The sequence below is a fragment of the Emydura macquarii genome, unplaced genomic scaffold, assembly GCF_026122565.2.
Source record: "Emydura macquarii macquarii isolate MOO-44397 ecotype Brisbane River unplaced genomic scaffold, CSIRO-AGI_Emac_v2 contig_2473, whole genome shotgun sequence".
Lineage (NCBI taxonomy): Eukaryota > Metazoa > Chordata > Testudines > Chelidae > Emydura > Emydura macquarii.
In genome coordinates, this window is record NW_027132610.1 from 14658249 (window position 1) to 14683658 (window position 25410).

Sequence of the window (25410 nt, forward strand, 5' to 3'; positions counted from 1 at the left end):
CCGCGCGAGGTGCCACAGGGGAAGCCGGAAGTGCGGTCGCGACCCCGGAAGTAGATCGCACACGGGCGGAAGTGAGACCATGGCGGCCGGATTCAAGTAAGTGGACGAGCGAGCGAAGCGGTTTCTCCTGCCGCCCTCGCGCGCCCGCTGCGCCCTGCCCCCGCCCCTCCCCCCTCACACCAGTGCTCCGCCCGCGCCCGCGGAGGGAGCCGACCTGCTCCGCGCCGGGCCCCGGGGGGAAATCAACGCACCCGACGGGCCCTGCTGCGCCATCCGTTACTTCAGCGGCGCGGGCGGGGGGCGCGCGGGGCTCTCTCGGCCTCCGCAGCGCGAGGAGCCGGGAACGCCGCACGCACCCCCCGCCCCGCCTGGAAGCCGCCCTGGGCCCAGGCTGCTGCCGCCGGGCCTGACGATCGCAGCGGATTCCCCTCCACCCTGGGTGGCCAGCTCTAGTACCTACCTCCGCTGGAGAGACTGGAGTTGGCTGGGTTTTCCTTCAGCATCTTTGAATCCCAGGCCTGAAAACATCTGAAAACCCTTCCCCAGCCTAAGGGGAGGAGCCACTAGGCCCAGGGTTCAAATGAAAGTGGGAGACAACAAATGATAAAATGGGAATGGGCGTGGGTCATAAGCAGGGAACTGGAGGGGGACACTGAACAGAGAACCCCAAACAGTGTCTACTGCTACTCAGAGGTGTCTAGGGAGCCAGTGGATGAAGCCCAGAGTTACGTGGATGCATGATCAAATAGAGGAATGGAAATAAGCCCCGTAGTTGCAGATCAACTTTCCTGTCCCAATATCCTCCACTGTCAGCAGCTGAGCAGAGAGCAGCTCTTCCAGGCTTCAGTAGCAGCAGCTGCTGCTGCTCTTCTTATTTCCAGTGCTGGAGACTGGTTACTGTGGGTAACTGGACTTTTGACCAGCCACCGCCAGGTCCTCTTTTTGACCGGACTTTCCGTAAAAAATGAGTCTGCTCCCATGCAATGGGGAAGGGGGTGTCCATTTGCTTCTTGCCTCTGTCTCACAATGACTTAAATGGGACGTAGCAAACACCATTGCCTGAGCCAGTGAGGAACAGCTCTTATGTTCATGTTAGTTGGGGATATCACAAGGAAAGCCAACAGGGATTAACATTACCCTTGTGCTCGTAAATTGTCATACCTATGTCAGGGTTTTATGTTATCCTGGATAATGTAATAAAAGTTCTCACTCAGAGTTATCATTTCCATGACTGTTCTCCAAAAATATTTATTTGAACAAAACCTGAGAAGGCCTAGTGTCAGAGATTAGCTTCTCTCCTGGAAATGTCATTTTAATGTCTGTGCTGCAAACTGTGTCCTAGCAGTTTCTGGTCGAGGAACATTCTGTCATCTCAGTTTCTGTGTTTGCTGTTTTAGAAATTTTCTGATTTGAAAAGTTATGTCATTGTAAGGGCTATGCAGAAAACAGCCTGCGGCATTCAATTCTGTGTTAAAAATACTGTTGTCATACTACATATATTGGTGTATTTGTAACTTCTATGAAGAGAAGGATTATTTATTTCTAATAATTATGGTCCAAATAAACATAGATGTCGGATAAGTATAAAATTAAAGAATTAAAGTTTGCTCAACTTTGGTCAAGGAAATATATATATGTTGTAAAGAAAGGCCCTGACTACCAAGTAGAAGGAAGACCTTGAAAATAATAAGTGATAAGTCCAGAAGGAATAAAGTAGGGAGGATATCTGGTTCAAAGAATAACGAATAGGATGCGGGTAAGTTTCTAAAAAAGAAGGCTTCTGACGATAGGGGTGACTGCAGATGGTTTAAATCAAACAAAGAGAATCTGTCTTAAAATGAGCCTACATGGCCTTTCACCAACCCACAACCAGTGTTAAAGCTTATGTGAACCCAGGTGCAATGGGAAAACTGTTGGACAACAAGAAAGAGGAGAGGAAAGGCCTTGGGAAGAAAGGAGGTTGTAAATCTTAACTGGATTAAAACTGGAAATAAGGGTGAATTGTCTCAAATTGGTTTTTAGCTGAAGTCAGTAATTGGCAATAACATCACTTGTTTGTTAAAGGTCATAAAAAGTAAACTTTTAAAGGGTTGATTGCTAATATTTGCCTGACCATATTGGAGCTGACCAATATGGAGGCACCCTTTGTGTTAGCCTGTTTGTAAGTATCTTGATTAAATGCTTACAAATGTTTTATTACTGTTTGGATGTAGTAAATTGCTTATTATTTAGGCTTTTTAGGAATGTTTAGAGCAACTGCATAAAATACAATTTGGCCTTTGGATTGAATAAAGGATTTTATGATTAAATTAGTTTGATGATTTCCCATATTAATATTAATAATTTCAAATATTAATTCCAACAGTAGAGTAATAAGTTAATGAAAAATCAGCTTTCAGTATGTTATACACTTTTTACAAAAGGGCCCTGAGAACTTAGATTGTAAGCTCTTTCGGTACCAAATAATACAAGGTGCCACCCCACTGAAAATTGTAAAAAGTGGTAATTTTTGATGCAATCATGTTCTGTATGCATCAATGAACTCATTAATCATCAATCTAACATGAAAAATTCAAATACTACATCCATTTTAATTTGCAACATTTAACTATGGTATTGCTACCAACTCCATCATAATAGTAGCTTTTAGAAACTTCCAGTTTGGCAGGTAGGGTTTTTTATGTATGCAGTTACATAAGCTGCAATAAAGGGTGGGTTTTTCTTGGGGGATGATGGAGTAAAGTATCTCTTTCTCCTCCATTTTCCAAACTTCATTCTTTCTAACTCTTTTTCAAAGCCCTTGCCTCATGGAAGCCATCCCTCCGGAACCTATGAGTTCTGGTCTCAAAATTTTCATAAAGAACACTGCAGAGCAGTGGTTCCCAAACTTTTGGGGTCAGCTCCCCTCACATACCCGGTCCATGCCCACCTCCCCCAGGAGCCTCAATCGGGGGCTGGGAGCCAGGGCCCGAGCTGTGGGTGGGACCAGGGTGATGGCTGGAGCTGCAGCCTTGAGTCTGGGAGCCGGGGCCAGAAACTGGACCGGAGGGCCCAAAGCCAAACAGGGCTGGGGTCCAGTCTGGGCACTGGGTCCAGCCAGGAGAAGGGCACGGGGCCCATGCACAGGCTGTGGTCAGGAGTGGGACATGGGACACGGCCAGGAGCGGGGCCCAGGGCCTCAGCCGGGAGCTGAGGCTGGGGCGGAAGCCAGAGAGTGGGGCTGGAGTGGAGATGGGGGCTAAATGGAACTGGCTGGCACTTCCCCACCCCCATAGGCTGGTCCAGGCCCTGCCACATTCTGCCCCTGTCCCCCCGAAGGGTTCTCCACAGTTTGGGGACCTCTGCTGTAGAGGGCTGTAATCTTTCTGACATTGGCACTCACTTGGCTAATGTGCTGTCTTGACAGCATTGTTGACCAAGGAACAAAAACAGCTTGACTCTCAAACTCAGGTGCCCAAAAAGTAACACTTGCTCCTCTGCTAGACTTTATTAATCAATTTACTTTGTAAAACAGATTGTGTATGAATTTTAATTTGTGTGTCTATTTTAGAACTGTGGAACCTTTGGAATATTACAGGCGATTTTTGGTGAGTAAAGCATCATCTATACATAAATTATGTAGACTTAAAGGATATTTTTCTCATACAGCTACTGTGCCTCTGTTAAAACAAAGAGTCCTGTAGCACCTTGTACATCTACTAATGTAATATATGCCATCATGTGCCAGCCATGGCCCTCTGCCATGTACATTGGCCAAATCGGACTGTCACTATGCAAAAGAATAAATGGACAGAAATCAGACATAAAAAATGGTAACATCCATAAACCAGTCGGAGAGCACTTCAGTCTCCCATGATACTCTGTAATTGACTTGAAAGTTGCCATACTTCAACAGAAAAACAGACTTCAGTGAGAAACTGCAGAGCTGGAACTCATATGCAAACTTGATACAATCAGACTGGGTCTAAATAGGGACTTGGAATGGTTATCTCATTACAAAAAGTAATTGTCACTATTCACACATTCTCACCTTCTAATCAACGGTTGTGAATAGGCCTTATCTACTCTAATTGAAATTACTTTGTTAGCACTTGCCCTCCCCATTGTTGTTTCTTACCCTTGGATGTATATATATATATATATACCTCCTATCTGAGATTTCCATTTCATGCATCTGACGAAGTGGGTTGTAGCCCATGAAAGCTTATGCCCACAGAAATTTGTTAGTCTTTAAGGTGCTACAGGACTCTCTTTGTTTTTGCTGTATACAGACTAACACAGCTACTACTCGTCTGGAACTTTGTGCCTCTGTTGTTATTTTCTTTAAACTGTATATAAACTCCAATGGGGTTTTGATTTTTCTTAAAGCCTTTTGGGTAAGACCTTCAAACCCTTCAGGGTTTTTATTCTGTGGCTGTGATCCTATGAGCACTTATGCACATGCTTAACTTTGCATATGTGAGTAGTTTCATTGGCCTCAAAGGGACTGCTGAGTGCATAAAGTTAGATGTGTGCTTAAGTACATACAAGATTGTGGCCTTGCTTTGTACAGTGCCTTGCACAATGGGAGCCCAACCAAGGTGGTGGGTTTTAGGCAGTACCAAAATATAAATAATACATAAAATATCTCCGTGTTCTTGAAAAAGGCAAATTCCAAGTCTACATTAATAATGCATATTAAAACTGCCTCCACCACTGCAGCAACATCAAATAACAGGTGAGTCCACGATGTCAGTGGTCAGTTTCAGCCTCTGTATATGTGGCTACAGAAGTAGTGTTTGGAGGCAAGTTAACTTGGGAACTTGTAAGATAACTTGGGAATGATACTGTAAACATACTATTAAAGTGATATATGTATTAATCAAGCCAGTAATTCTTTAATTGTGAGGTAGTGTGATGAATATGAGAATTTTGGTAATAATCCATATGTGTGCCTCAGTTTTCTTATGTGCTTTGAACTGCTATATAATGAGCATAAAAGCATAGGGTGTTTGAAGCACAGTTGTCTGGTTGGAGACCTGATATATTAACATAAATTGAACTTACATATGTGACTGGATGATTTGGAAGCAGAGTTAGCAATTTCCTAGGAAATACTTTAGGACAGGGCACTGGTAAATACTGGTTTAAAGCAGGAAACTGGGAAATCAAAAAATAAAATCATTATTAGTGTACACTAATAACAATTACTGAAAAATATTTACCATTGTTGTTTGAAATATTGTTGTAGCCTTGTTGGTCCCAGGATATATGTAGGGATATTTAATTAAAGTAAGCTTAAGTTTGGTTAAGAAAATAATATCTGCTTTATGATTTGTGACTAGTACAGAAAGGGTACCAATTACCTAGTAAAAGAAGGTTATGAGAATAATACGTAATATTGTTTACAGTGTGAGAAAGATGTATGATTAAAAAAATAACTGATAAAGTGAACAGCTCCAGTAATAAAACAAAGGAAAACTGTCTTAAAAGAAACAAACATAAACCTTTGTACTGTTCTACTAGTAAGGAAGGTGGGTGGTGGGAAGGAAATAAGAAAGGAAGACTTTGAAGGAAGGAAAGTAGCAAGGATGAACTGCTTCAAACTGGGTTTTTGCTAAAGATAGCAGTTAGATGAAATGTATAAAAAGAACAATGAATTTGAAGGTTGTGACATTCCCCCTTGCAATTTAGACTGGTATGCAGCTGTGTCACCCTGATCCCTCACTCCTGGGCTCTGACTTACTCTGCTCTGTGAACCACCAACTCCTAGGTCAGCCCATTCCCAAACTCTTGCAAGTAATCGGTCCCTGGCCTGGTGAAGGAGTGCTTCTGGCCAGCCACTCATGGGATTCACCCCCCAGTGCCAGATGCAACCCCAGGAACTGCTGTTTTACAGGGTTCAGTGCTGTACGCTGCACCCTGCAAGCTTATTACCTTGGTCTGTCAATTTATCAAAGAAATTGATACGCACCAGCTCTGTCACTCTAAGTGAAGTCTCTACACACACTCAGTCCGCATGCACTGCTTTAGATAAAACAAGCAAACAAGTTTATTGATTACAGCAAAATTTTAAGTGATTATAAGCTAGATTACTATGGATCAACACTTTAGTGGCCTTTCAGTTTGCGATGTTAGTTTTCACCACAAGCTGGCTGAGGTGACGCTGTATGTCATGAGCATTCCAAAAACACTTAACAGGACATACTTTGCATCAGACAATACACAGTTACACTATAAGGGTGAGCATGAATGATACACAAATCATACCATAAGGGTGTACCTGGGTTACAACGTGTCACAAAGGTTCTTTCTCAGACCCTACCTGATCATGCTAGGGCACACTAAGAGACAGTCATCCCTAGGTCTGACCTATTTATAAGTATACTGATCACATACCTATGAATACTTTGTTACTGTATTAGATGTAGTGATTGCTTATTTTTAGGCTGTTAGTCATGTTTAGAGCAATTGTATAAATGCCATTTGGCCTTTAGATTTAATAAAGGAATTTATGGTTAAATTAGTGTCATGGTATTACCCTGCACAAATAATAATAATTCCAACAATATCTGAGAGACAACTAGCTGCAATGATCAGCCATAATGTGCCCAATGATCCAGTGATAGTTAACTGTGTGCAGATAGGGAAAACTGTGATTTATGTATCAGCAGTTGATGGTGGGAGCAATAAGAAGACTGCAAAGTACTCTGCTACACTGGCAAGAGAAGCCAAGGCATTGTATGGTTGTGTTGTTAAGAACTACCTGACAGACAATGAGAAAAAGATGCAAAGTATGAGAAATGATTTGGAACAAGATGGCAACACTTTGTTTACATAACCATGTGCATCACATTGACTAAATCTGCATGGTTTGTCCAAGTGCTTTGTTGAAACATTGTAGATTTACACAAGTATTTTTGTAATCACCATCAGCCTGGTTAAAGGAATGCCAAGGATCTGTAAAACCCCAAAGCCCTGGTGACAAATGATGGAACATCAAATAATGTGCCTGCAAACATTTGTTAAAAATCGGCCACATTATTTCAGGATTGCGAGTGAGTATGAGCCAGAACCTGAAGATAGAGTGGTCAGTATAATTCATAATCAAGGATTTACAGAGAAGCAAAGAACTTGATCAGTCAATTGAAACCAGTTGCTAGGGCACTTGACACACTCTGAAGGGACACATCAACAACTGTTGCACGCGAAGTATGATTGGATCTACTGTTAAGTGAAGTCTTGCACCACACATAACAAAAGTACAGAAGAGATTTCATGAGGCAATTACTCCTGTACACACGTTGACCATCCTCTTTCATCCAAAATAAGCAGGAAAGAAATTGTCATCAGCTGAACAAGATGAAATTGCAAGGCAGTGGTTTCTCAGCAAAACGCCTTTCTGCCATGTTTACTTGCATTTAAAGTAGAAGCAGCTCTGTATCCAAAATCAAGGTTTTCATTTGCTATTAAGGAAACAGCTTCGACTGGAAGTGGAAAAATCTGTAGAATGCTGATATTCCGTCTGACTTCATAGAACCTAGTGTTGCAATTGCATCAGTGTCCAACAAGTTCAGCAGGGCTAGAATGAATCTTTTCAACTTTGGCTACATCCATGCAAAACTTAAGCAATGCAAACATTTGGAAATTTTCTTTCAAGGTTATCAATGAATATTCCTTCTCAGGTTGGTTCTGGGTACTGAAAAATTACTTGGCCTTTTTGATGATGTCACACCTCTGACTCGGTTTCTTATAGTGCCAAAAAATTCACAGATTGCCGCTATCTTCATAGCGATTTACTGATTGCTTTGTCTGCACCACTGATACGAGGTGTTGCTCAAAGACATACAGTACTTAGCCTTGACATGATTTTTCTTACTGGGCTATAAAAATTTTAAAGTAACCAAGTTTTGGGTCTGAAACCCAGATCAGACTAATAAGACCAAAAAGATATTGATTGATCAGAGCTCACCAGCACACCAGTCTTTGAGTTTATCCCAATGGTTTTGTCACTTCAAATTCCCATTTGACGATAAAAACTTGATAATTATATACTCTTGATTGTGTTACATCATGAAAATGTCATTTAACTTGAATTGTGAAATCTTTATATTTAGAAAGAGAACTGCCGACCTGATGGAAGGGAGCTAGGTGAATTCAGAACAACCACTGTTAACATAGGTAAGTGATGGTGACTGAATCAAATGGAGTCAGTTTTTATACTTGAAGTCTTTAATGAATAGCTGATCTGTTTTCACAGAGCTTGTTTTCAAAACAACCAGGGGTGAGATTCTGTCTTGTGTCTCAGAGGCACAGTGCAGACTCTGAAGCCCAGGGATAGTTTTAAGCCATTTTTGCACTTTCTCACTCCTGGGCTTCTCAGTGAACACCCCTTCCCCACTTCCTCCAAAGCATAATTTAAACAGCCATGGGCGGCTACCTGAGATAAGGTAGCCTCCCTATCTGCCTCTGCCAGAATCTCTGCATCGCAGAGCAGGGGGTTGGACTAGATGCCTCGTGAGGTCCCTTCCAACCCTAACCTGTGATCACTGTGTGCTGTGGTCCCATCCCCAACGTGCCCCTCCTGCCTCCAGCATTGCTTCTAGAACGACACCCCTACGTCAGGACTTGCAAGGGCATGTCAGAAGGTGCGTTATGACTGTCACCGTTCCTGCACTGGGGAAATTCTCCCTGATCAGATCCAGGGCATTTAGAGCCTTTCAACGTTGCTTTGGCCATTTTACCTGGCATACGTGTAAATTTTCATCTAGTAAAGTTTTGACTTTTCCTAATTTAGAAAAAATGAATCTTTCAGAACTTGCTAATTAAAATAGAAATATAACAAATGCATTAGTGAATTAAAACATGATTAAATACATTTCTGTATGTATAACAATTGAAAATTAAGGTTAGCCAAAAAAACTCTTATTTTTTATAAGGTGAACTCAAATTTTTGCTGGGTAAGTGCCATAAAACAAATAGGACATTCCATCAATATGTACTTTTGAACCAATTTTATTCTCATTTTTTAAATAATTAACAAATGACAAGTCTAAAAATATATTTATTTAGTGGTGCATTTCCCATTCTTTCCAGGTAGTGAGAAGTTTGCCACTTTGCTTTGGCAAAAAGCAAATTAAGCCCCACCATATGCCCCTCCTACCAAATTGCAGTGCTTAAAGCAAATTGTAGTTCCTCAGTGGTGGAAATCAAATTGCATTATTTAGCAAAATTGCCATTTTCTCCTGCCTGGCCATCTGGCTTCTCCCCCATGGTCTCTCTGTCACTTCCTTTCTCTTTACTGTTCTCTCCATGTTGTTTGTGCATGTGCTCTGTCCATGTCTCTGCCTTGTTCTATTTCCATCATGGCTTACACATTTCTACCTATTTTCTCCCTTATTCATTACACCTCCTTTGGAGAGTGCTCCCTTCTTCTCTGTCCCTTCTTTCATGAATTTCCTCTCACACCCAGGTTTTCTTTGTGGTTCTCCTTACATTCCTCCCCCTTATCTCTCTGCTCCGGTACTGCTGAATCTGCTCTGTTCATCACTTTCCCCGATATCCTAATATCTGCTGGAATGGAGAGTGCTTTTTTTAATCAGTACCCTGCCTGATCTTTTTAGCATATCCAGGCCACAGCAGTTTCCAGTAAGAATATGATAAGACAGAGAGTGGAAAACAAATCAGCAGTGCTAAATTAATATATCTTGCAATCCCTTATTTAGACAAATGTCCTTCCTCACAAGAGTAGCCCCAATAACTTCACTAGCAGACTGCTGGCAGATCTTCATTTTGCCCCACACAATTGGAAGGGAATTTTGGATAGGGAACTGGTCCAGAAGGAAAATATAAGGTAACCTTGTCCTTAAAACCGGCAGGCAAGATAGGGGAAAATGCTGGCATGTGCATTTAAATTTATAATATATATTCAACAGTCTGTGAGGATATTATGGTTTCTCACAGAATCAAGTAGAAAAGCAGCATCAAAAAAGTTTTCATATTAAATTTGAAAAGTTCTGTGTAATGCAATACTTTGACTCTCTGGTAGGAACAAATTCCACTCACCCTTAGAATTCCCAAACTTTTAAAACATACCATGAACCATGTCATTCAGTCTAAGTGAGTAGTATGAAAGCTAACACAGGTGTAATTGTCAGTGTGAAGATGGATATTGTGTTAAAGAGCTTTCTCAGATAGCAGACTGAGATTTTGTTAAACACTTTTCTCTTTTCAGGTTCAATCACTACTGCAGATGGTTCTGCCTTGGTGAAGTTGGGAAATACTACTGTAATTTGTGGCATTAAAGCGGTATGTTTTCTTTTCTTGAGACTGAGAAATAATAATTAATGTAGTTTAGTTGATAAAGCCCCTACTTAAGTTGAAATCAATATGACTTGTCAAATACAAGTACATATTTTTCACAGAAATTGTTTTCAGGATTGAAGATTATAGGTAGAATTGGACAGAGGAATTATGGTACAATCGAGAGAGAGAGAGTGTGTGTGTGCGCCCCCATTGTTATATAAAGAGTTGTTTGGTTCTTCTTAAAGAAAACAAAGACCTTATTTTTGTGTGCTAATTATTTAGTTTTTGCGAAGAATTAGTGAGCATCATTAATGAAACAAATCATCTTATTTTAGGGGAGATGTTATTGAATATAGTGGTGGTAAATCTAATGATAATAGACATTAACATAAACCAACAAGCAATTCATTGAAGAAATGATCGTAAGTAGAGTAGCTGGAAAATTTAGTTTGATTTATAAAAGGCATTTTGGCCTGATGAGCCCGTCTCGAAATAGGATTTGTAAATTCTATTTAACATTTTAAAAAGTCTTTTCAAGCCATTGTTTGTAGACCTATCCCACCCCCCATTTTTAAAAAAAATCATTATTTTTGTTTTACAGGAGTTTGCAGAACCCCCAGCAGAGTCCACCCATAAGGGATATATTGGTAAGTTTTAGAGCATTGTCTGTTTTCTGCCTTTTTAAAAAAATAACTAATAGTCATTTCAATTAAATTATTTTAGTGATTGGGCAGAATCAAGTGTCATAAAAAGATTAAAAATAATAAAATAAATCACATTAAAAAAATTGCATTACAACAAAGAACCAGTTTAGGCAGATGATATATGGGAACTGGCTTTTTTAGAGGTATGTGTCAGGTTAGATAGGGAACACTAGACACGGGATTGAAGGTTTCTAGCAGCAGCACAAGGCGGAGGCACAAGGTGGGATTTGCTCTACCTTTCGTATGCTAGAAATCTCTCCAGTCTCTTGATACAAGTTCCTCACGGAAACTGCCATTTCACTGCTAACTTCAGTCCTGACTGCCAAACTACCAGGAAACAATGGGAGGAGCAGATATCTGAGGAGACAAGTAGGTGAGCTGATATCCAAAGTAGGGACAGCAGTAGATGGGGAATGTGCCAGAGAATGCTTGTTGGGGGTGAGATGGTTGAGAGAATGGCAGTGGAAGAGAGGTACGGTGGTTCTGGAAGGGCTACAAGAAATTTCATGTTCCCATGTGTCTTGATAAAGCCCAAGAAACAAGTAGGCTTGCCTTCAAAGTGGTGTGAGAAGTGAGTATAAAAATGAGACTTCTGCTGAAACTGAGTCTAACTCACTAGGGATAGATAGTGCTGATGTAGGTAGGCCCTGATCCTGGAAGGGGTCTTTGCAGGCAGACCGTTATTCTGATGTGGATTTCCATTGAAATAAATCAGGTCCCTTTGTGAGACTGAGGCCAGATAATAAATCATCTTTTTATAGTGTACCTCCAAAGTGTGATGTCTTGGGAGACTTTACTAGACTGTGTTCTTGGTATTCTGTGATTTTTCTCAACTATTTCTTTGCTTCTTTTATGTCTAAAATAGCAAGTTTATGGCAATTAATAAAAGGAATATATCAGACTAGGAAAATCAAATTCCTGGGATGAAAAGATTAGACTTCGTTTATCCAGTTAGGGACACTATGAAATAATTTGTGGTGGTTCATGATCCACATAGCAGGACTACAGATCAAATGCTTTAATTTACTGTAGCTAGAACTATATTTCATTCCATAAATGTACATGCTATTTTATGAAACACTGACTAATATATGATCTGTACCCTGAATCATATATCACTTTGTGTAATTTTGGAAGAAAAATCATAAAGACTTGATTAACATTAAAAATTCATAGACTTGGCTTTCATTTGAAACGCATGAAGAAGTACTAATTCAGAACATAAAACGGTGTATACATTTTTATTACTATAAATATTTTTTCTTTCTTTAGTTCATAACTACATATTTTTTATTGCTAGTTCCTAATGTAGATCTATCACCCCTCTGTTCATCAAGATTTCGCTCAGGACCTCCTGGGGAAGAGGCTCAAGCAGCTAGCCAGTTCATTGCAGATGTGATTGAAAAGTGAGAACCATTATAATACAGTTAAATTATAGACACAATTATGGGAAGAATTGTATTTATTTTCTCTGTCATTTTATTTTAGTTCAGAAATAATAATGAAAGAAGATCTGTGCATTGCAAATGGCAAGGTAAGAAAAGATTTGGTGTTAATGGCAGTGTCTCAGAGTGAATGTGGATAATTGCTTATTAGCAGGTTTAAAGAAAATCCTTGGTCTTTTGGGCTACAGTTCTTTATTATCTACTGTATTTTTAAAAAAGTATGCTGTTTATGCAACTCCTAGAATGCTTAGTACGTCCTTGCTTTGTAATGTTTGATTCTGGAACTCCTTGCCACAGCATATCATTAAACCCGAGAGCTTAGTAAGATTCAAAGAAGGAATGGGTGTTTAGATGGATAACTAGAATATCCAGAGATAAAATAGTTAATGCAGAAAACAAGTTTTGGAAGGGTTTAAACCAATTCCTAAATATTAGCGATTCAGATGAGATCGTCATAGTGGGCAGGTTATCCCACATATGTGCACTGTGAGATTTGTGTTCCTCCTTTGGAGTATTTGGTGCCGAGCCTGTTGGACACAGGTAAATGGATCTGATGGACCGCTGGTCCAATCCAGTATGGCAATCTTGTGTTTGTCATCAGAGTTCATATAAAACTACTTTGTCTTCCTTGCTTTTCTTCTAGGAATTGACTGTCTTTTTGAAGAACTGGATCTTGCATTTAGTAAAAACTATTAGGCCAAATTCAGCAAAGCTGCAGGGAGGTGTAACAAATATTGCTGTGGTGTGCCTACCATGCTCACTGCACGCAGGAGTATATTCACCCTTTGGAGTTTAAATCCTTGACTAGGATTTAAAGATGTGTTGTCAGAAGATATTAGCTAATGTTCACTAAAATTCCACTGTGGACAAGGCAGTGTAAATATTTAAAACATACTAAGCTGGTCAAGTTGAACCCTGGTTTTCTGTTTTTCAGTGAAAATCCAAAAAATTTCCATGAAAATCTTTAGAAAAAACAAATTTCATTTTTCAAAAATATTTTTTGTTAAAAGCACTTACAATTTTCTAATCAGTTTTAAACCTGTGTATAGCTAACTTTTCATAGATCGGTGACAAGACCTCTGAATTTCAAGGTGTAAGTTTGTTTTTTCTTTTGACAATGAGTTTTCTTGAGTAAAGAACAAAAGAGGTCTATGTCACAGCTTTGATCCACCCATCTGCAGTTCATATTTTTTGTATGAAGTCCTACTTTTAAAATGGAATTATAAATGTCTCCTGCCATGTTTAATTGCCACTCATGCTAGTGGACAGTAGGCTTTATTTCAAACCTGCAGATACAATGCTAATGGAGGTCTGACGGGCTGCATTTGACTTGTGGGCTGTTACATTTAATAACTCAAGTGTAAAAAGTCCATATGTACTTCTTTCTAATCTACCAAATATGAATTAAATTTCTCATCCATACTTTTCTAGTGGAGGTAAAAGTCATTCTCTTTGTTGATAAAATACAATGCAGTGGCTGACTACAGATTGGTATTTGCACATAAATAACTCCTTTTAAAAAATGGGAATTTTTCTGAAGTGACCATAATACACAAATGTGGGTGATGTTTTTTGCTGCCACTCAATACAATTGCTTCCTCAGCTACCGTTTAGCATTATCAATCTTAAGTAATCTAGAAATGGGAAAATACATTTTCTTGACTTTCTCACCAGCAAAAAAATTTAAAAAAAAAAAAAAAAAAAAATCTATTTTCTTGGAGATCATATGGGAACAGGTGAGGCTTTTGATCAGTAGAACCATCTAAATTGCTATGCTTAGTGTACTGGGGCAGGGGAGCTAGGAGGCCATGTATTCATATTTGTAATTAAAGGATTAGAGTATGGTTCTTCAGCTTAATATATATTACCAATGGCCCGTAACCTCAATTAGTGTCGTACCAGCAGTTCAAATGCTATTTCAGATCTCACACATATAAACTTTGTTTCTTAGCTTGCTTGGGTTCTATACTGTGATCTCATATGCTTGGACTATGATGGAAATATTTTGGATGCCTGCACATTTGCTTTGTTAGCAGCTTTAAAAAATGGTAAGTGTCCTATAAAGTGCAATTGTCAAGCTAATTACATTCATGGGATAAATGAGTTAGTAGGAATCTGAATCATGGTGAACTGTCTGAGGATTTTAATTTCCCCAAGAACAGAATATTTCTGCAGTTAGAATCCCCATCTTTTTATTGAACTACTGCAGCTACAGTACAAAGAAAAAACATGTTCTTCTCCAGCTTAATGTATACTAAATTGATGCCAAAGATTTGTATAAATGTTATTGATCAGGCTGTGGCTATCTTGCTTACATGTGCTGCTTGCGCTTTGGATTAATCTGTTACAGGACTTGGTAGCCATTCCACCATATAGCTTAGTTTTTCAGAGCAATGGTATTTGCCTTCAGTGTACCAGAATATTGGACACTCCACTGTTCGTCATAAGCAACATTGTACTATTCAGTACATCTATCTCTAAATTGAAGTGTTACCTGTTTGTGTAATTTAGGGTAGGGCAGCTAATTTTGTATTTAATCACTTATATTTTTTGTGATGCAAACATAAAAAATATTTAGAATTTAACACGTTCACATTTATAATTGAAGAGATCACAAAGCAGGATGGTAGAGGAGTAGGGAAGTGATGGGAAAGACATGCTAGTGAGACTTTTTTTTTCATTCAGTGTGGCACAGCTAATGTAATTGCAGTGTAGAAAAACAAGGTTACTTACCAGTAACTGTTGTTCTTCGAGATGTGTTGCTCATATCCATTCCACTATAGGTGAGTGCGCGCCCTGTGCACGAGTCTGCAGAAGCTTTTTTGCCCTAGCAACCCTGGCGGGTCGGTTCCAGCGCCCCCTGGAGTGGCGCGTGTATAACGCGGTATATAGGGCACTGCCGACCACGCGGGCCCTCGGTCCCTTCTTTCTGCCGACTCCGACAGCGGGGACGGAGGGTGGGTGTGGAATGGATATGATTAACACATCTCGAAGAACAACAGTTACTGGGAAGTAACCTTGTTTTCTCTCTTCGAGTGATTGTTCATATGCATTCCACTATAGGTGATTAAATAGCCATACCTTTGGTGGCGGGTAGGAGTCAGTGGCGAGAAGCCCTTCTCAGCACGGCTCTGCCGACGGCTGCGTCCTCTCTCGCCTGCTGCACAATGGCGTAGTGGGAGGTGAAGGGGTGGACCGATGACCAGATTGCTGCTCTGCAGATGTCCTGCAGGGGCACTCGTTCCAGGAAGGCCGCAGAGGAGGCCTGGGCTCTGGTTGAGTGCGCCGTCACCGGTCCCGGAAGTGGCACCTTCGCCCTGTCATAACAGGTGCGGATGCAGGCAGTGATCCAGGTGGAGATGTGCTGGGTGGAGACAGGTGAGCCCTTCATCCGATCCACGACTGCCACGAACAGTTGCGTTGACTTCCGGAACGGCCTGGTCCGGTCGATGTAATAGGCCAAGGCTCACCTGACGTCCAGCGAGTGCCATCTCTGCTCCTTCTCCGAGCCGTGTGGTTTAGGAAAGAACACAGGGAGGAAGATATCCTGGTTATAATGAAACTGGGACACCACCTTAGGCAGGAAGGCCGGGTGGGGTCTCAGTCGTACTTTATCCTTATAAAAGACCGTGTAGGGGGGCTCCGAGGTCAAGGCTCTTAACTCGGAGATCCTCCTAGCCGATGTAATGGCTACTAGGAAGGCTACCTTCCAGGAGAGGATGAGCAGTGGGCATGTAGCCATAGGCTCGAAGGGGAGTCCTGTGAGAATAGTAAGGACCAGGTTTAAATCCCAGAGAGGCACCGGTCGCGAACCTGCAGGTATAGCCTCTCTGTCCCCTTAAGGAACCTGATGGACATTGGGTGAGAGAAGATAGACCTCCCTCCCACGGGGCAATGGAAGGCCGAGATGGCCACCAGGTGTACCCTCAGGGAGGCCAGGGCCAGGCCCTGCATCTTTAGGTGCAGCAGGTACTCCAGTATGGCTTGTATGGTAGAGCCCACCGGCAGGATGCCCCAGGACTCCACCCAGCAAGTGAAACGCTTCCACTTTGCCCGGTATACGACCTGAGTGGAATGCTTCCTGCTTCCCAACAGGATGCACTGGACTTGCTCCGAGCAAACTCTCTCTCCCTCTGCTAACCACAGAGCCTCCATGCAGTCAGGTGGAGGGAGTCCAGGTCTGGGTGGAGCAGGCGACCCTGGTCCTGGGAGAGGAGATCGTAGCGCCTTGGGAGCGGGATCAGCATGGCGATGGATAGGTCGAGCAGCATGCTGTACCAATGCTGTCTCGGCCGGGCCGGCGTGATCAGGATGATGTCCACTCGGTCTCTCTTGATTTTCAAGAGGACTTTGGGAAGCAGTGGAACTGGGGGAAAAGCATACAGTAGGGGCCCCGACCAGTCTATCAGGAAAGCGTCTGAGATGGAGCCCTGCTCGCGACCGCGTAGGGAGCAGAACCTTGGGCATTTCTTGTTCCGCATTGTCGCAAACAGGTCCAGATGGGGAACACCCCACTTGCGGAAAAGAAACGCTGTGAGCTCCCCATGGAGTGACCATTCGTGGCGGGGTGAGAACGACCTGCTGAGGCGGTCTGCCTCGTTGTTCCTGACCCCCGGGAGGTGAGAGGCAACCAGATGGAAATCGTACCTCACTGCCAGGTCCCACAGTTGAATCGCCTCCTGGCACAGGGCCGAGGAGCGTGCTTCCCCGTCTGTTGATGTAAAACATCACTACGGTGTTGTCTGTGAGGACTTGCACCAGCCTGCCCTTCAGGAATCTGAGAAAGACGTTGCAGGCTAGGAGGACTACACGGAGCTCCCGAACGTTTATATGGAGGCTCCGCTCCTGTATTGACCACAGACCCTATGTACTGAGGTCGCAGCTCATGTAGGCCCCCCAACCAACACTGGAAGCATCTGTAATCAGAGTTACGGAGGGAACCAGGTCTGCAAATGGGACTCCCTTCATTACCTCCCTCGGGTCTGTCCACCAGTTCAGGGACGCTAGGACCTGGGACAGGACAGTGACTACTCTGCTCAGTGAGTGTCTTGCCGGGGCGTAAATGGAGGCTAACCACCCCTGAAGAGGGCTGAGCCTGAGGCGAGCCAGCCTCACCACATATGTGCATGCCGCCATGTGTCCCAACAGCTGGAGGCAGTGCTTGGCTGTCGTCGTGGGGGACCTCTGCAACTCGGAGATGATGGCGGCCATGGTCTGGAATTGAGGTTGTAGGAGGAAAGCTCTGGCCTGCACTGCATTGAGGGTGGCCCCGATAAATTCTATGCTCTGCACCGGGGTCAGCTTGGACTTCTGCTCGTTGATGAGCAGCCCCAGTCTGTTGCATATCGCACACGTCAGGGCCAAGCTGTTCATCACATGATCTCTGGATCTTCCCTGGATCAACCAATCATCTAAGTAGGGGAAGATCTGAACCCCTCTGCGCCGCAGGTAGGCTGCCACCACCGCCATGCACTTTGTGAACACCCTGGGCGCTGAGGAAAGGCCAAAGGGGAGGGCCAAAAATTGGTAGTGGCCACCAGCTACCACAAAGCGGAGGAAACGTCGGTGGCCTGGGAGGATAGAAATGTAAAAATATGCGTCCTTTCAAGTCGAGGGCGGCATACCAATCCCCTGGATCCAGTGCGGGAATAATGGAGGCTAGGGAGACCATGTGGAAATTGAGTCGTCTGATAAACTTGTTTAGACGACGAAGGTCCAGAATAGGCCTGAGGCCTCCCTTTGCCTTGGGGATAAGGAAATACCAGGAATAGAATCCCCTGCCCCTTTCCGTAGAATCCACTGCCCCTAGGCGGAGCAGAGAGCAAACCTCCTGGAGAAGGAGATGCTCGTGAGAGGGTCCCTGAGGAGGGACGGGGTAGGGGGAAAGTCCAGCGGGAAGGCTGAGAGCTGCAGGCGTACCCTCTCCGCACCACGCTGAGCACCCAGCGGTCTGAGGTTATGCCCTGCCACTCTCGGAGGAATGGCCGCAGCCTGTCTCTGAAGGGCGGGGTGTGATCCAGTTCGACTGTGAGAGCCGGTGGAATGGGGGAGGTGCCACCCTCGAGCGTCCCATCAAAAGGGGCTCTTATTGTTTTTCCGCGGCCCTGGCTGGGAGCCCTTTACAGGGCCTGGGTGGTCCCAACGGTTGGGCTGTCTGAACCGCTCGCAACCTCTGTGGGTTGCTGCTGTCTTTGAGGCTGCTGTCTGCCCTGGCACCTTGTAGCTTGTGGCACGTACAGGCCTAAGGACTTTAGTGTGGCTCTTGAGTCCTTCAAGGTGTGCAGCTTGTTGTCCGTCTTATCCGAGAACAGGCCTATACCTTCAAAGGGCAGATCTTGTATTGCCTGCTGTACCTTGGATGAGAGGCCTGAGGACTAGCCAGGATGATCGACGCATGACTATGCCTGACGCCATTGCTCTTCCTGCAGCGTCTGTTGTGTCACTGGCCGATTAGAGCGTAGCTCCCCCCACCGTTGTCCCCTCCTGGAGCAGGGTGTTAAAATCCGCTGCTATGTGTTGGGGTAGTGCCTGCGCAAACCTCTAGAGTGAGGACCAGAGGTTTAGATTATAGCGCCCCAGGAGGGCCTGATGATTGGCTATGCGGAGCTGGAGTGCTGCGGTTGAATAAACCTTTCTCCCAAAGAGGTCCAATTTTTTATTTTCTCTGTTTTTGGGAGTGTTTGACTGGGCACCTTGTCTTTCCTGCTGGTTAACAGCGTCCACTACCAGCGTGCCCGGGGCCGGGTGGTTGTATAAGTACTCAAAGTCTTGCTGTGGGACATAGCACTTTCTTTCGGCTGTCTTTGAGGTGGGGGCCACTGAGGCGGGGGTCTCCCAGATAGGCTTGACCAGCTTCAGTACTTGGTCGTGAACCGGGCGCGCAACCCTAGATGGGCCTGCTGAGGCTGGTACCCCGAAGATAGAGTCCTCCTCCTCGGAGAGCTCTTTTAAATCGATCTTTAGGTTCTCTGCGAGCCTTTTTAAAAGCTCTTGGTGAGCCTTGAAGTCGGGGAGCGGGGTCCTTTGGTCCCTGGATGTCGTGTCAGGGGGAGAGGAGGAGGAGGACTGGGGCAGTGGACCCGTGGAGGGGCCTTCCATGGGGTCCGACTCTTCTTCGGACGAGTGGTCGTTGCCCTGTTGGCTCAGGGGTGGGGGTGGAGGTTGAGCCCCCATAGATGGCATAGACCCCATTCTCTGAGTTGTTTGTGGTGGCCAGGGTCCCTGCCCCCATGTCGGTACCAGGTCCAGTGCTGGGTATGAGACAGCCCCTCTCTGAGCTGGGCTGACGGACCTTCAGCTCTTCTTGCGCTGCCCCTTCGCTGGAGATGTACTGCGAGACAAGGGCGAGCGGTCGCGGTGGCGCTTGCTGGGCCGGGAGGGGGGCAAGTAACTGGAGGACAATTAATACCTCTGAGGTGCCTCGGGATTACGGCGATGTTTGTCCGCCACAGATGTGGGATGAACACACTCTAGACTACGCCCTCTCTCCGGTGCCGGGGCCCGTACCGGGCTGTGCGTTAGGGACCTCGAGGTATGTTGGCATTGATGCCGGTCCCTGGGTGCTGGGGACTGAGGACGCTGACGCGGTGCGGGGTCGTCCGTCGGTACTGTAGGTCGCACCGGGGTGCGCGTTCAGGACCGTGGGCCGTAGCGGTGCCGGTCACGTCCCCTGGGTACCGGGTAGAGAGGGCGCTGATGCGGCGCGGGGGTGTCTGGTGCTGAAGCCCACGCTGGACTAGGCGTTCGGGATCGAGAGCGGCGGCTTGGTTTGTCATGGCACCCTGGATGACGGCCGCTGCTGCCCGACCGGGAGCGGTGTCTGTCTCCCTGCGCGGCTATCAGGCAATAAGCCGGAGATCTGGACCGGTGCCGGGTGGTTTGCATCTGGGTCACCGGGATCTGCACTGGACTGTGCTCTGGGGATCGAGAGCATCGATCTCTTGTCGGCACCGTGTCTCTCGGCACCGGGATTCGGGTGCCCGAGGATGAATGGGAGTGGTGTCGCGGCTCCTTCGGGGAATGGGAGCAGTGCCTGCCGTGCTTAGGTGAGTTCGTGCGGTGGCTGGAGCTGCGGACCGGGGATGGAGGTTGGTGATCCGTCTCCCCCGATTCGATGGCTACTGCGTTCGATGCTGAGCTGGAACGGCTCCTCCGGGAACTTCCGGACCACCCCCGGTGCCGCGGTGTGGAGGTGCCCGACGACTCGCGGTCAGAGCTAGGAGGGGGGGTTTCCGTTTTCCCCCTCCTCGACCGTCTGAGAGGAGACACCGAGTCCCGTGTCCTCCGCCCACCGGGGTAGCCCAGTGCGGGCTTACCCCGAGACACCGTCCCCGAATCCCTCGGCCGAGGGAGGGACGGAGGCGTAGGCATGGCCATGAAGGCACGTGCCGCTGCAAACGCCTCCAGCGTCGACGGCTCCTGCAGGGGCACTCCCCCACCCCTCAGGGTCGGGGGAGGCTCCCTGCGAGATGCCGGTGCCGGAGTGGTCTCGACAGCACGTGGCTGAGGCATCTCCTCTATCACCCCCTGCTGTACCGGTCGCAGGGGGGAGTCCATAGATACGGCCGTAGGCCGTTTCTTCTTTTTCGGTACTGCCTTCTGGGATGGTGCCGTTGTCGGAGCCGGAGGAGCGCTGCATACCAACGAGATGCTCGGTGCCATCGGTGACCTGGAGGGCTCCGAGTCCGGACGGAGTGCCGACTCCATCAGCATCGCCCGGAGGCGGGCATCTCTGTCCTTCTGCGTTCGGGGTTTGTACGACTTACAAATTCGGCACTTATCTTTGCGGTGCTGCTCTCTGAGGCATCGATCATGCGGGTCACTCACCGAAAGGACCTTCAAGCAAGCCGCACAGGGTTTGAACCCCGTGGAGCCTGGCATGGCTCCGGTACAACCCCTAAGAGCTAACTGTTTATACTAATCACTATGCTAACTACTTAGAACAAAGAAACTCTTAAGTACAAATAAAAGTCCAGAGATTACTACTTGCGATGAAGCAAGGGGCAAGCGTTCCACTGACCGTCACAGGCGGAAAGAAGGAACTGAGGGCCCGCATGGTCGGCAGCGCCCTATATACCGCACTATACACGTGCCACTCCAGGGGGCGCTGGAACCGACCCGCCGGAATTGATAGGGCAAAAAAGCTTCCGCAGACTCGTGCACGGGGCGCACACTCACCTATAGTGGAATGCATATGAGCAATCACTCGAAGAGAGAAGTGCCAGTATGGTTAGTTTTTTAATTTAATATTTTTTTTTAACAACTGAAAGTTTATACTTGACTGACTCAGAACAAAATAATGGGCCCAAAATGGATAGGAGTGGCATCTATTATTTTTATAGAAAACAGGTATACCACATTGACTAATTTAGAACCTGAACTGCAGTTGCTCAGAGATGGAGATTGGTGGATGTTAATATAGAAATTAAAGAATTCCTTTTGGGGAGAAATTCCAGATTATTTTCAGCTAGAATGTTTAATATAATACAGTTGGCCTCTTCTCTTTCAGTACAGTTGCCAACAGTTACTATAAATGAAGAAACTGGTTTGGCAGAAGTTAACTTAAAACAGACGAATCCTTTGAATATCAGGAAGCATCCACTTGCTACATCGTTTGCTGTATTTGATGAGTAAGTTGGTAACTGATAAACATTGTTTAGTGACACACATATTGGTGAAAAACTGAATAGTGTTGCCAAGATGCTGTTGTGGCAACTTCCTTATGTAGTTATGGCAGTGCACCTCATGGACCAGCTACTCTTATTCAAGGCTGATTATGTTGAACTCATAGTTTTGTAATAAGAACAAACGACCACACGAACAAAATTACTACCCCCAAACTTTTCCCTGCAACTGAAGCCAGATTTGATCTCCAGACATCAGAGCTTAGTTTTATTGGAAAGTGTTTTAATATTGAAATGTACTTGAGAGGTGTAACTTCATGATGTTATTTATATACCTTTCATCCCAAAGAGCTTTACCAACATGAACTAATATACATGAATCACAACATCTATTACTGAAACACAAATACCTCTGGCATACAAAGTGACAATTTTTCAATATTTCATAGCTACAGTTCACAGCAATTTCAGGACAAAGTGAAGAATAACTTATCAAGGGATTGACATAGATGGGATGTAATTACTCAAATTAAAATTTGCCCAGCTCTCTTGCTGTTAACATCCTTACACCTAAAAGGGTTGCACATTGTCAGGCTCTTTATTTTCAAATGTATCTGAAAGATTCCTTACTTGAAATCTTTATTGGTTTTTCACTAGAATAGCAGGATTGGGGTATCAGTGGTTTCCCAGTAATTTCTGACATACAAGTGGCACTGGACAAAGACCATTACCCCTTTTCTTCGGGATAAGGGACTACAGTTTTTAAAACTGGATTTTGCCCATAGGGTTTCTGTTGTCACCAGCACTTCCTAATTGTTAGAGCCCACCAAGCCCAGAATTCAGGAGGCCATTAATTCCCAAAGGGAAATGTAAAGTCTGTTTCACTCTTTGCAGGGATTTATCTGGTATGAATTACTCGTAGACTGTTTTATGTTACTTCAGGTCTTAGTATCTTTTTGTCAATAGTAAAATGGGTGTGTGTAAACTTCTGAGTATACAAACTGCCAGATAGGCAAGGTTCTAAAACTAGCTGCAGAGCAGTAGTGGTATTATGCTGCATTTTTTTCAGTAGCCACCGTCAGCGGCGATGCATCTTTCTGTTCTGCAGCTCCTTACTATCAATAGTGTGGGGGAGAGAGAGTGGAGTGTTATTAAGCATGGGGTGGATGTATCTAAACAATAAGAAAGAACTCTGTGGATGAAAGGCACTATGTGCAAAGCAGTAATAAGATACCACTTAGGAGGTGGGCCTATGGTTCAAAAACATTACTCAGCAACTGAAAAAGTTACTGGGGGGAAAAGCAGCCAATTACAATGAAAGAACCTCCTGCTTTCCCTTGATTTGAAATTCTCTTATGTAGAACAAACAACTGTTCTTCGTAAGTTTCCCTCCTCAGTAACTTGTTCAACTGCTGCCATGGGGGAGAAGGGAAAGGAAAAAAGCTCATTATATTAAATGTAATACTACCTTTTACCTCAGGAAGAATGACAGGAAAAAATAAGATGGGGTAATTGAACTGAGAAAGCTGTTTTACAGCAAATCTAAACTGTTTTAGTGCTGCAAATTGTAGTTTCCGTTTTGCTGCCTGTCCTGATGAAGGCAGAAATGTTTAAAATGTCTAAACTTAAATTTTAGTTCTATTCACAAACCCTCAAACACACAGTTGAGCTCAACATAGAATTTCAGTAAGTGTTTGCCGCCTTTGTGTTCTTTAAATTAAATTAATGCATCCTGATGAATTCAGCTAAAAAACAATACTCGGTATAAAACCTTTTTCAAAATTAGCCTAAATAACCCTGGGTAAATTCATCTTAGATAACCCCTTTTTCCTATCTCATTGTTTTGTACATGAAGATCCAGTCACTTGTATACAAACATCACACCTCTGGATTTTTTTTTCTTTTAAAGTACAATACTCATTGTTGATCCGACTGCAGAAGAGGAGGACCTGGCAACTGGAACCGTAACGGTTGTAATGGATGAAGAAGGCAGACTATGTTCTGTTCACAAGCCAGGTACTTTAATTCACTTGTTGTAATTTTGCAGACAGGCAGCAACTTTAAAATTAAACAATTGGAATCAAATTCTGCATACAGATAGCTGTTATTTCAGTAGTGCATGCTGCACAGTAACATTATGGGCCTTTAGCATGTAGCGCCACCTTAATACTGTACCTGTGTCAGAGAGTACTCTCAAATCACATCTTTTTCTTCACTTTTAATTGAACTGTTTCTTAAATGAATGTTACTACTGCAGTCTTCTTAAAAAATAATCTACAGTATTGCACTTTGCAAGAGTTGGCTTGGCTGCTGCAAGAAATATCCTTTTCTTTGCATCAGTCATCTTCATGACACGCTTAGATATTTGTTGAAGAGGTTGGATATTGAACCTAGGTCTTCCATTGTGCTAGTAGATTTGATATTTAGTCTGAAGTAAAACCAATTATCTGAGGGAGAATCACAAATTAGACCACTCTGAGTCTTAAACAGTAAAGTAACCCCCATGACTGCAAGGCTTTAATGTTACCATTTGGTAAGTAAAGAAAACAAAATGGAAAATCAAGCAACTACTTTCAAATTTTGGGGTTTTTTCTCCCTCTTTTCTAGGTGGAAGTGGCCTAACAGCAGCAAAACTTCAAGACTGTGTCACCCGGGCAGTTACAAGACACAAAGAATTGAAGAAACTGATAGATAAAGTGATAAAAAGTATAAAACCAAAATAACATCGAGCAAGGTCTCTTCAAAATGGATTTGTAAAAATTGTATTTGTTACAGCATTCACAAACCTTTTATACTAAATAAACAGATATCAATACTACATTTACAAAGTTGGTTTTTTCTAAAATGTATCATCACCGTTATACTCTGTACAGTGCTGCTGAATGGTAAAAAATACAAAGTAAAACATTTGTTAAAAATATGAAGTGACTTGCAAAATCCAAACCCTAGCTGCTTGTTAGATGAAATTCCTATTCAGGGTTGGCTTCCAGATGCAGTTTATACACCTCATTGTAACTTCAAAAGTTCATTTTCCCATCAGCAATTTAAAACACTGATTTTTTTTGAGCTTTCTTCTTTAAAAAATGTTTTAAAAATCACTTTTGCATCTATTTTTTTTTAAATATAAAAAATGCAAGACTTAGGATTTTGGAGGGGTTGGTGTGCCTCTTTTCCGTTTACTTTTTGACTGGCTGCCTGAATGTTGCTGGTGTCGTAGCTGAGCTGCTTGTGCTGCTGCTGCTGCCATAGCCATTTGATGCTGCAAGAATCGCAACTGCTGCCATGGGGGAGAAGGGAAAGGAAAAAAAGCTCATTATATTAAATGTAATGCTACCTTTTACCTCAGGAAGAATG

The 25410-nt window shown here is 43.9% G+C and overlaps 2 protein-coding genes across 19 annotated transcripts in view; one reads left to right on the top strand and one right to left on the bottom strand.

The window, feature by feature from the left end:
- The first annotated feature begins 38 nt into the window (after positions 1–38).
- Positions 39–24876, top strand: EXOSC8 (exosome component 8). Its single transcript, XM_067563029.1, has 11 exons — positions 39–96; positions 3551–3587; positions 8097–8160; positions 10214–10287; positions 10886–10931; positions 12289–12394; positions 12477–12522; positions 14385–14481; positions 21942–22062; positions 23966–24072; positions 24664–24876. The coding sequence occupies exons 1-11, from the start codon at positions 80–82 to the stop codon at positions 24777–24779; spliced, it is 831 nt and encodes a 276-aa protein (XP_067419130.1). The 5' UTR covers positions 39–79; the 3' UTR covers positions 24780–24876.
- SUPT20H (SPT20 homolog, SAGA complex component) overlaps positions 24056–25410 on the bottom strand; it is a 51109-nt gene continuing 49754 nt past the window's right edge. For 15 of the 18 annotated variants that reach the window (XM_067563014.1, XM_067563027.1, XM_067563022.1 and 12 more), the window contains one exon: positions 24056–25333. In XM_067563014.1, the coding sequence (XP_067419115.1) occupies positions 25196–25333 (138 nt within the window). In that variant the 3' untranslated portion in view covers positions 24056–25195. The remainder of the gene's footprint in view (positions 25334–25410) is intronic. The other 3 variants (XM_067563018.1, XM_067563017.1, XM_067563011.1) reach the window with 1 other exon arrangement.